Source organism: Egretta garzetta, unplaced genomic scaffold (genome assembly GCF_000687185.1).
Source record: "Egretta garzetta isolate BGI_Z169 unplaced genomic scaffold, ASM68718v1 scaffold45, whole genome shotgun sequence".
In the NCBI taxonomy this organism is placed as follows: domain Eukaryota; kingdom Metazoa; phylum Chordata; class Aves; order Pelecaniformes; family Ardeidae; genus Egretta; species Egretta garzetta.
Genome location: NW_009260028.1, coordinates 8,178,870 through 8,190,769, shown reverse-complemented (window position 1 = coordinate 8,190,769; position 11,900 = coordinate 8,178,870). Strand labels below are relative to the sequence as shown.

Here is an 11,900-nt window from a genome sequence, read left to right as displayed (position 1 = left end):
CGCTGAAGTGCCAGGGGAGGCAGCTTCTAGATGAAGCTTATTCAGGTAAAGAACATCCATCCTCCTTGCCTAACAACGTATCTGTGTCAGCTTACTTTTTTTTTCCAACAGAAATTACACGTACGCACTCCTGAGTTGGGAGGCATGGCCAGTGCATTCCTTCAGTAGCACAGGGGAAACACGGAGATCCTCTGGAAGCTACTGAATCTATGTCAGATCTGCAGGAGGTCGTACTACACTAGTGCCATTTTTCGCACGCATTGCTCTTTCTCCTGTTTTTACAAGAGCAAAAGAAACACAAAATACACGTTAAGACCTTTGTTCTGACATTTTTCTCCGTTTGAAACATCCACCTGGCTCTAGCTGATCACAAAACAAAGCATCTTTTATCCTTCTGTTCATATGTAAGCATGGTTCTTCTCTAACCTGGAAGTTTCCGGCCTTTTCCATAGAGAATAGTTTTTTACCTGTACTTTGAACAGTTACTACCTTAAAGCAAGAAGTATGACGTGTCTTTTGGCAGTGTAAGTTATTTTTTCTTGTACCTTTTCTGCTTTTAAAAAATGAGTCAAGTTTTATTTTTAATCACACTTTTATTACCTTTTTCTAAAAACAAGCAAAAAAACCCCCTCCAACAAATCACATCCTATACTGCTATATTTACACTGTAGAGTTCTTAGTCTCTTATGCAAATATATATGTTCTGAAGTAATCTGTCTTTAGAAAAGAATATTATTTTTAGCATTCTGATGATGGATAAATCTTCATTATCAATGCAATGCTCCAAGAGGAAAGGAAATCAATTTTCAGAGTTGTCAAATATCAAGACAAGCATACAAATTAAGTCTATTCAGATTATTTTAAACAAAAAGAAGCCTCAAATATTACAGTACCTTAAGATAGTGTACTATACCACACACATAACATGGCCAAAACTCATTATTTTTGATGGACATTAGTTACCACAATTGTTTTCCAAAGCAGGAATAAAAAATTTTTTTAAAAGTTTCAAACATGCTATTTGGAATAGTCACTTCTTCTTGGCAATTAGTTTATCTTCATAGTTGACTGGGATTATGCCACTGCATTCTTCTGTCTTTGATACAGGATGCTTTATAAAAGCACGTCTAATTACATCAATATCACGTCCTAAATGATCCATCATGGTCGATACAATCGAAGGTGGGCCCTCTAAGTCTATCAAAAAATACCTGCAATGAGAAACATACACACAATAAAATATACCTGTACTGCAATGACTTCAATTCAAGTAACTGTTCTGTGGGATTTCTTAAACGAAACTTTCTACTTTTTTCTTACATCTCGGTACCAGAATTGTTTTAAACAAAAGCTCAGTATTATCTTGATTTCAAATAAGGAAAGTTCAGTTGAAGCAGGCTCAGCCTGAACTTTTCTTTGTTGTACAGCACTGCTTACCCAAGGAGATTAAAGAGACCTTACTCTTCTTGTACCTATTTCATTCATTTCCACACCTTGATTTGAACAGTCTTAAAAAAAGGGTAGGGTAGCACATGGATTTCAGTTACAACATGCATTCTCCTTCTTTGAATTCACAGCATTGTTTCTCTGGGGAACAGATGCCAGTGTGAAACATCTCAAGCTTAGATACATACAGGCACATTCATTCCTTTAAAGTTCTGCTTTGGAGCTGAACGGAAACGAAAACAAAACTGCAGAAGAAACCCAAGGAGAGGGACTTATCCCAAATTAGGCAAATCTCTGATGAGAACATGTCTTAAATTTTCAATTCGAGGGTGGAAGCTGAAGCTGTGTCTGGTCAACGCCCACGTGCGCAGTCGGCACTTGACAAGCACACTGTAGCGCTGACCTTGGTGGGACTGGAAAGGTCTTATTTCCACACATGCACAGCACGTATAAAACGCACTGCTCCGGGTAAGCACTTCGTGTCCACCACACAGCTATCTTTGACATCTGCAAAGAAAAAGCCGACCGCCTACCTATGGGAAGGAGAACATTGCTCCCCATTAATATCTTAGGTCACTGAGGTCACTTCTGCAATAAACTCCTTTGCTGAAGAACTGAGCCTTCTTCATGAGGTCACCTATAATTTTGTGAGAGGCTTTTAAACTCCAGTACACCCAAACAAGCAAAGAGATATCTACTGCACTTCATGAGCCCCGTTAGAGACAAGGGACACAGCTACACACTGCGCGTTAACTTAAATCTCAGATATGCAAATTCAGATCCCGTCTCTTACCATGAGACATACCTTAGATTCATTAGCAACATTATGCCTATTGTTCCTGCAAGTTGTGAGCGACCTAGTGCCAGCCATCATACTAACGCAAAAAAAATGATTGAGCCATGTCACCGGCCATCCCTCCTCCCTTGAAATGCTGTGAATGAACCGGCATTGTCAATGGAGCTGTAACCAGAACACTGTTTAATCACTTTGTCTGCATTTGGCATGGCACTAACTATAGTATAGTAAAAAGACACAGCAACTGCCTCAGAAATCCTACTGAAGAGCAGTAACTTAAAGGCTAAATGCACAGCACAGCACTTCCCACCTAGCTGTTTCATTTTAACATTTATGCATCCCATTATTAAAGTTGCCCTTTCCTCCTAGTCCACTCAAGCACACCTCCCCCTGAAAGTGATATCCCCCTTAAGTGAAGTCACATTACCCAAGCAGGATCAAGCATTCCAGCTTGATTTGAAAAAAACCGTACCTAACGGAGAGGAATTTGTTCTGCGAGAGGTATGGATTCTTACGAAGTCAACTACAGCGTGAGGATCACACTTCACAGACCACCTTCATAAAGGTAATCTTGAACGGTAAAGTCCCCAGGACCAGAAGCGGAACTCTGAGTCTGAACAGGAAATACAGGAGGATGGGGTCACGAACAACAGGCGCACTCATGATCTTCACGCTGCGTGGAGTTCAGTTTTATCCAACTAAACGTGTTACATCAAAAATATTACACACAGAGCAGACCCGTCAGGCCAGAAATGACTCAAGCAGCATGTGCTGGATTACTGCACAGGGGTGGAATCTACCTGTGGAAAACACAGCGAAGAAACTTCTCCTTAGCCAGACATCCTAATCCTGAAAACTTTCACAGCCACAATTCGGCTCTGAAGTCTTTTTCAGAAAGAGCAGTCTGAAGCACTGAATTCTCCTAAGCGAGGGGTCTGATGGAAAAAAGAATCTCCCTGCAGCCTGTACTAAAGCAACGAGTCCTCCAGAGGAGATGCCCAGCTGGTGCGGGCTGCGGGCAAGCATCACTGAAGCCAAGGGACCAGTGCCACGTCACGTCAGCGAAGGTGCTGCTCCTCTGACTGCAGCAGGGCTATCAAGAGCTACAGGAATAACTTGCCCCAAGACGGATCTGGAGAAACTCTGGTGGGCTCAGTCCTCCTCGCAAATCCTCACAGGCTTCAATGGGGAACAGGATTAGGCTCAATATATACAGAAAACTGAACTGCCTACCATTTTCTGATCTCCAGAACTAAGAGATGCCACCTGGTTAAAAGTTTAAAGAGAGAAACAATTTTTAAGCTTGGGCAATTCGTTAGAAATACCGCACAGCCACATCAGAAGGACGCACACCCCTTAAAAAAGGAAAGCCATGTTTTCTGTTAAAGCCATTAGTAGCCACTGGTAAATTTAACAGATGACACTTAACTCTTCTCCTTGGGAAGAAGCCTTCCAAATCCTCTCACAGTTGCAACTAACAGAAAGGAGGATGGGGGGAGAAATTCTAGCTGGTGATGCATCACCACCTTCATGCCCCCTTCCCTTAGCAAGAGCATTCGTTCGTATTGCAAACCGTGCTCTTTACTGCACCATTTTAGTCCCACCATTTCTCGAGAATTTAATTTCATTTCTGCTTGCAAGTCGTATGCTGCTTTTCATCGTGTTCCTAAAACGGCAATAGGTTGGTTTTTTTTTTCTTCTCCAAAGGCTGCTTTGCAACTTTATGCTTTCTCTCACATTAGCTAAGGGTGGAAATTTCCACTGACGCACTGTTGATAACTGAAGGAGAAGGGGGGGATGGGAGGATGAGCTGTTACAGCATATCTTTATGACTCCTCGCAGAATAGGTATTTTATCTGAGGATACAAAACTGCAGTAGTTGGAGACAATGCGAGTTTTTAAAAACCACCACCACTCTTCAACGTTAACAAGCAACGATTGCCTTCCTGTGCCAAAAAAGAGAGAAGGAAAAGAGGGCCAGCATAAAAAAAATACTATTTCTTCATTAAAGAAAAAGAAGAAACTAACAGCTACAAAAGCAATAACCAAACACAACTGGCAATGCAATCCCCCAAGGAGATCTGGAACCCCTTTCCCCCAAACATGCACATTTAAATCAGCCGTCACGAGGCCGTGGGTTTTTTTTTAACCCACCCTCAATACGGCATGCAGCAACCATAATTTCAGGCAGTGATCTATGACCTGATACGCAACGCTGTAGCTACTGTTTGTGTAGCAAACAAACCCAAATCCCAGTGAGACTTACAGATAGGGAAAAATACAGGAATGCAGGAGGGAAACCACCTCATTCTTGCAAGCAAAAATGCAAAAGCATTTAGGCTCTCTAGGAGTCAGCCGAGTCATCAGGGGAGAAATGCAGGAAAATTCCACTGATTCACTATGAGACCACAGTTATTTTTGTCATCCCGCTCAACTGTAAATAGAAGGATGATTTAAATACAAGTGAGCAGACGGAAACACATGAAAACAATGCATTAACTGGAAAAAAAATGAAAAATCGTATGATCTCAAACAAAAGAGAACATACCTTTCCATATGAGAGGGGAAAAAAAAAAAAACCAAGAAAAAAGCCAGGTTTCATTTATAATTTTTAATATATTCAAGCCAGAAATTGTTTGAACCCTGAGTCCTAAGGATACTCAAATATTTTGCTTTCAAATGGACAGCCTAGGACTTCAAAGAACTCTGAAAAGCACCTGGATCAAAACACACTTTTAAATCCTCCTAGAATATGACTCTGTCAGCCTAGGGATTCAAGGGAAAAGCGCACGTACAGTGGACTTGGAAGAGGCTGTGTGGTCCCGTGGTTGTGCCCAAAAAAAATGTCTGTCTGCTTAAATTTCTCCTTTACATAGTGGCAGTAAGTCTATGTAAGCTTCACCAGGGGGGAGGTGGATGATTCAAAGGAAAGAAAATGTTCTGAAGAACAGGTAGAGATGAAGCATCGAACAGTGAAAAAGGAAACTGCCTGGAGGAAAGTAAGCTGTGGCACTTGCATGAGAGCAGCTGGACATTCGTTCTCATGAAGGTAATCCTCTATAAATGAAATTGTTTTGCTACCTGAATGGTCACTTCATCTTAGGGACAGCTGCATTGCTCTGAAGAGAGGTTGCTTGCCTTCCTTCTCACCTCTGGTGGTAGCTACCCTTCCTCAGCAGGGCAGGCAGGCAAGTTCATGCTCAGAAGGATTATCATTTTGTAGCTGCAGGGACCAATACACGTTACTTTTAGCTTTTAAAACACAGGTATGGAATAGATGGATGTCCCTTGAAAATCACAAGGACAGCAACTGGGAAGTACCAGATCAAACCCAAAAGTTAGTACCTTAGTAACTAGACTAAGCCACAGCAATGATGTAAATAATCCACAATAAGCAAGTACTTTGGGAAAAAATACATTTTACCATCCACAGTCTTCAGAAATTTCATTTGCCAAATTCTATACATAGATGCCTCTTATTAAGCTAATTAAATAATGGAAAGGCATTTTGCAGCATCGCAGGAAAAATAAAAAAAATGCTGTTACGCTGCAAAAGAGAACCCAGCCTGACATATTCGAAGCATTTGAAAACCTGTGCTCGCTGGGCAGCATTTGAAAAGTTTGCAAAGTTGTTATGAGCAGGGATGAAGTTACATAGTGAGTATTAATTCTGCTTGTGTCACTTCTCTGCATTCTGTGTAATTCACAGCTTAAAAACCACCAAAATGGTGACTGACTCCTATCGCACCGAGCCCACTATTTAAGAGTGGCCATCACATTTAATCAATGTGCTTGCACAAGGATGCCACAGAATTTAGCACATCAGAAAATGACACTGGTGCCTCAACGTCACCAACTATTGACTGTGCCATTTCTTCTGAAAGGCACCAAAATTGCAAATTGCGCTCCCACAGATAGGGTGAGAGAAAAAAGAAAAACCAAAACATTGCAGGGCTCTGATACCTGAGGCACATGCACACTTACATGCATGTGCATGTGGACAAAAGCATTTTAAGGAAAAGTAATGGTTCAACTCATCAATGAAGAAAGCCCCATCTAGTGGAAGAAGACAATCAATTTAGCAGAAAATACTACAAATGTGCATAATGCTCAAATACTCAAACTGGTTTTGTTCTCACCCAAGTGCATTATATATCTAGAATTCCTTTTTGCTGAAACAGATCAAGATGTTCTCAAATCTGAACAGAAACAAATACTACAGGTTGTGCATTAGCTATAAATTTAGGTTGGCGGTACTAAGAAAGAAAAGCTTGCAACCTCTTTCATCTGTTTCTTCTTTGCAACTTCTTTAATCTGTTTTTCTTTCCTCCTCTTTGGTCTTCAATAGCCATGAAAATCATGAAGAAAGCCTACCTGAGTGAAGCTAAACATGTCAGTACATTTATCTGCAGGATGAAGTCATTTCACTATGCAATAGCTGTATTTTACTAGGGGGCAAGGAGAAGGAAAGGGTTCTTAAAACTTGTAAACGCTCCAGAGAACAGTTCCAATGGGTAACTATTATTTTACTCGTACAAATAAAGTAAATAAAATTGTATCCAGACAGCGTGGGTTACTGGAAGACACAAGCTTCTTGTTTAAAAATAAGTTTTGTAAGTACAGTTCCTAAGCTCAGATACTTTATGGAAAGAGGAAAAGTTTGAACATGTAAGGTAATTTACATAGGTATGTTTCCAAAATATTCAAATCTCTTAAATAAAATGATGCTTGATTACAGAAATACTTCTCTTAATAACTACCTATTTCTTGTGCACTGGGCCACCGAGTCACCAAGAAATGGGAGAGCCGTGCCCCCTTTCCTGAGCACATGCAGGGCCTGGAAGCCAAGTTGAGTTCATCATGCTGCGTCCTTGGGAAAGGACCTCCTTGCCCCGCCATTTTCCCCCACCACACAAGCAAGCCCACAGCACAACTGACACTGCAACCTGGATTTTCTGACCCCTGATCCCATTAGATGCTACTGGTATACACCCTGTGCTCCTCACTGGACCCTGGCAGTTGCAAGGGTCCCCGCACACCTCCTACAGAAAATTCCCCAGGCGTGTGTTAAGATAAGCTCCCAAAACACAATTCAGCAAGAACAAAAGCAAGACCTGAGGAGTTTGCTATTTCAGAGAACAAGTGGGCTGATACTGGGAGTGAGCAGCAAAACAAAAAGATTAAGAGACAAGCAAGCAAATAACAAAAGAAAATTGCCATCTTTTCAAAATCAAATTTGAAAGGGAAAAGAACAACAAGGCAACGAAAAACTGGCAAATAGAACATGGAAATTGTTACGAATAATCAGAATTATGCACGGTTTAGCTGGAGAACTCACAAATAAAATAAATGAAGTAATAAAAATGTGGGGAGAAAGGTCTGTATTACAGGTAGATTTAATAGAGGAAAGCACACACATAGACGAAACAAAGCAGAAGGGAAAGGCCACAGTACTCTACCGATTTACAAACCCATACTAAATCTGAGCACTGACCAGGCTGATGCATATCATCTTTTTTACAGCAGAGATACCAAAAATAAGAATGGAAGCAACATTTGGGGGAGAGGGGAGGAATAAAAATCACTAACAACAAATCTCTAGGGGATAGCAAGACACCCGGTATTCAAAACCCAGCTACACCTGGCCACCACCTTCTCCCTGAAGGCCCTGTCACAGCTCTTTCCAGTTTAATAGATCCCTGGTCTGCAAAAAGTTTGAGCCAGCACCTTCCCAAAGGAGTGTCTGAATCTTATTTTTTTAAAGATCTGTTTTGCAGCTGCCCTTGTACCATCTCCCCTAAAGTAAAAATATCCTCCATACCAACCACGCCCCCCAAACCACCTCCTTTATCTGATGCCCTGAAGCATGAAGTGTCACAAGCATATGATTAAGGCATAGCCTGGCAAGGCCAAAGAAAACAGGTATGCCACAAAGTGCAGACCCACAGACTGCGCTACTGAGATCTATCATTTTACAAGCAGTTGCAATACTCTCCAGTTTAGCGCTGACCAAATATGCAGCAATGGCTCTGCAGTGTCATCACCCAGCCCCGGTCTGGCCCCTTTATTTGAAAACTGCTTGGAGGGATTCAGTGCTTCTGTGTCATCTTAAACAGCTAACAGATCCAGAGTTTAACACTCCCTGAATTCAAATACTAGCACTCGCACCTTATTTAAATCAGTTCACCTTTGGTCATTCCAGAAATAAACACCTCCTGACACATGTAATACAATATTAAAAAAAAATGCACCATGCTAAAAGCAATTTAAATACACCTCCTTAAAAATGATAAACAAGTAGTGGCTAGTAGAACAAATATTTGGCACAAATCTATTGCTTGTTAGGAGATAAAGTTGGGAACCCTTATTTTCATTCTTCCACTGTTTTTTCAGAGACACGGTGGCCACAGGCAAGTCACTCAGGCTCAGTGCCTCAATTCCTTTTAGATACCTAACCCACACAGCAAACCAATGTATCCTTGTCACATGCTATCCATCTCTAAGGTGAATAGCATTCGTTACAATTTTGTGAGAAGTTACTTGAATTATGCTCTTAAATACTTTAAAACAAAATATTAATGTTCTGCTAAGGCAATTAATATCCTAAATGTGAATTAGTAGCTAATTCAACTTCAGTTTAAGATATCAGTAAACCAGTGATTTAAAAGTTTGATTCTTCAGACAGACCCGCACAGCTCCCGAAACATACTATTTTCATAATTACTTAAATGCAAAAACTGTCAATATTAGGTCTCTACAAAAAGGAGGATGTTTTCTGCCAAGAGAGATGCATTTAAGAGAAAGACCTAAATTTGTTTTAATATACCCTCAACGCACATGCACCACCTGCTCAGTGAGTATCATTTCCCGAGAAGAAACAAGTCAATTCTGTGTATTATCTGACGTCTTCAAAGCTGCCTGGGAGAGTAAAACTGCTCATTCCGGTGACAGCTGTGGGCCACAATCCCCTATAGCAAGCTTTGAAAAAATCTCAGCTTTACAGATCAATTGGCAGTAAAATTCACATTCTCTGTAAAGTCTCCTGGATATTCTTAAATTTGTAATGTGCCTGTAATGCAGTATATCCGAGACAGATAATGCCGAAGCACTACAGAACTCAAAAGGGAAAAAAGTTCTTTATTAAGAAGACAACTGTCCTCCCTGTTGACATATGAGCATTTATTTTCCAGTTTAGTTCTTTACTATTCACTAAAGACACTACCAAAACCTGGCTACGTCCAGCAGTAGCTTTGCCATGCGCATCGCACCCATGTGTCCTTTCCTGTCAAGCACTCTGTTTTATGATACGCTGTATATAAAGGTTCGACTTGCAGGTAAAGATGGAGTTAACTAAATGAAGAAAACGTACAGCAAAAGTCTCGGAAAAGGACAACTACTAGGCGCACCACAGAGCACATCTCTTGATCTGCGAATAGCTGGTGCTGCCCTACTGATGGCCCTTGATTTGAGGTTAAGAGACACAGCCTGGATAGCACTGGGAATTTTGTAAAGCAGCAAAGCTGGGCTCACGATGCTGGTGAGGAAGATTGCTTTATTTTATTTTGTTGTTCAGGCAAACACCCCAGGCAGGTGGGGGGATTCCGTGCCATTCTGTGTGACAGGAAGATGGTTCGTGCAGCGGTCACTAGGACAAGAGCTGTCTCTAAGAGACAGGCCATTAAGCTGTGACCTATGCTACGACTATTGTATTGCACTAATTTTCACACAATTCGTTGCTATGAATATTGTGTTCCACTAATTTTCATGTAATTCACCAGCCAGGAGGTCCAAGGAAGTAACAGATTCAGCATCCGTCCCAAGTCTCCAACCATCTACATACTACTGGAAAACAAACTAGCTGACGCTCTACTAAGAATCACAAAACTAAATTAAACTTTTAAAAAGTGAACAAACAAACAAACAAAAAAAAAAAACACAAAATGAAAAGCTTTGAAAGATTCAACACACTCTCCCCATGGACACACAGTGTCACTTGCACTCTCAGAGGAGCCCTTTCAGCTACTTCAGAAAAAGCCCAGGCTAAGGAAAAGGTGACATACTCTGTGCTAGTTAATACACTGCTCTACATTAACTTGCTAAGAAAGGGAACATAGAATTAAAAATTGGCTATGAAAGAAACTAGACTTTAGTACTTCTTAGTAAGTACAGGGGTATATATTCAGCTTAGTGAGGTATCTTGAAAATATTTTTTCTTTTTAACTTTGTCCTGTTAAGAAAAATTATTCTTTTTAACAGATGCTGTAAAGTAGAACCAATTGATTTTATAATGGGGATCAAGAACTGACTTTTCACTTCCTATTCCCAGATTATATTTAAGATCCTGAGTAACTTCTTCTCCAAACCATAAAAATATTGGATGGTATAGCAGGAACCCACCATTACCCCATACAGTGAACTGCAACCTCCCCAGAAAAATCTACAGAAATAAAATTCTTCCACGTTACCAGGTACTGAAACTGCCCGCTGCTTCCCCTTATAATATCTCATGCGTCCTGAATTTGAATTCTCCAATTAAAAGCACACAAAACAACTATTTTCTGTAGTACCCTCTTCTCAATCACTTCTCCCTTTCAAGAAGCCAAGCAATTTAGGGAAGGGAACTGTCACATTCAAATACAGAAGATCCAAATCCAGGGCAAGCAGAGTAACTGCTAAATATTTAGAGACACTTGAACTGGGAGGTGGAGGAAGAACAGCGACGGTAGCATTGATCTGATGGCTTCCTGCCCGTGTTTCAAGACACAATCGCAATTATTTGCTACTAAAACCTTGCCTCATTCAGAATACAAAATACATCTGCTCTGAGGACTCCGGAAAGGGGGTTGTAGTCTACAGATCCCTTCATCCTGCTTATTAAGTAGGTAACCTGCTACAGGAAATGAGTTAAGCTAGTTTACATGTTGGAAGGATCCCCTGGAGAAATGGCTTCTATTCATCTCCGCTACATAGTTCTTGTGATGCTGGTTACTGTCTTCTCCTGTCCTGGTTTCCCTGTTAAAGAACCCAAAACTTGATCTGCAGAAGTACTGCTACCCAAGCCAAGCAGCCACTGTCATCTGAAGTGGTGAAATGTTAGAGTATTCTAAGTACTGTTGTATTGGGTTTGCATGGCAAGGTTTTGGTAGGGGCAGGGGGGGTTACAGGGGTGGCCTCTGTGAGAAGCTGCCAGAAGCTTCCCCCATGTCCGATGGAGTCAGTGCCAGCAAGCTCCAAGCAGACCCACCGATGGCCAACGCCGAGCCCATCAGTGACAGTGGTAGCGCCTCTGGGATAACGTAGTTAAGACAGGGTGGAAAAAAAACCGCAAACAAACCCAAACTGCGCAATTGCAGCCAGTAAGAGGAGTGAGAGGATGTGAGAAGAGCAGCCCTGCAGGCCCCCAGGCCGGTGCTGCAGGAGGGGCAGGAGGTGCTCCAGGTGCCGGTGCAGAGATTCCCCCGCAGCCCCGGGTGCAGCCCGCGGTGGGGCAGGCTGTGCCCCTGCAGCTCAGGGAGGCCCATGGGGGAGCAGATCCCCACCTGCAGCCTGGGGAGGACCCCACACCGGAGCAGGGGGGTGCCCGAAGGAGGCTGTGACCCCATGGGAAGCCCGCACTGGAGGAGGCTCCTGGCAGGACCTGTGGTCCTGGGGGGGGAGG

General features: G+C 41.9%; 1 protein-coding gene across 1 annotated transcript in view; it reads right to left on the bottom strand.

Moving 5' to 3' along the window:
* Window positions 1–607: 607 nt before the first annotated feature.
* Window positions 608–11,900, bottom strand: part of MRPS6 (mitochondrial ribosomal protein S6) — an 18,188-nt gene continuing 6,895 nt past the window's right edge. The window contains exon 3 of the mRNA XM_009640905.2: window positions 608–1,211. Within this exon, the coding sequence (XP_009639200.1) occupies window positions 1,031–1,211 (181 nt within the window). The 3' untranslated portion in view covers window positions 608–1,030. The remainder of the gene's footprint in view (window positions 1,212–11,900) is intronic.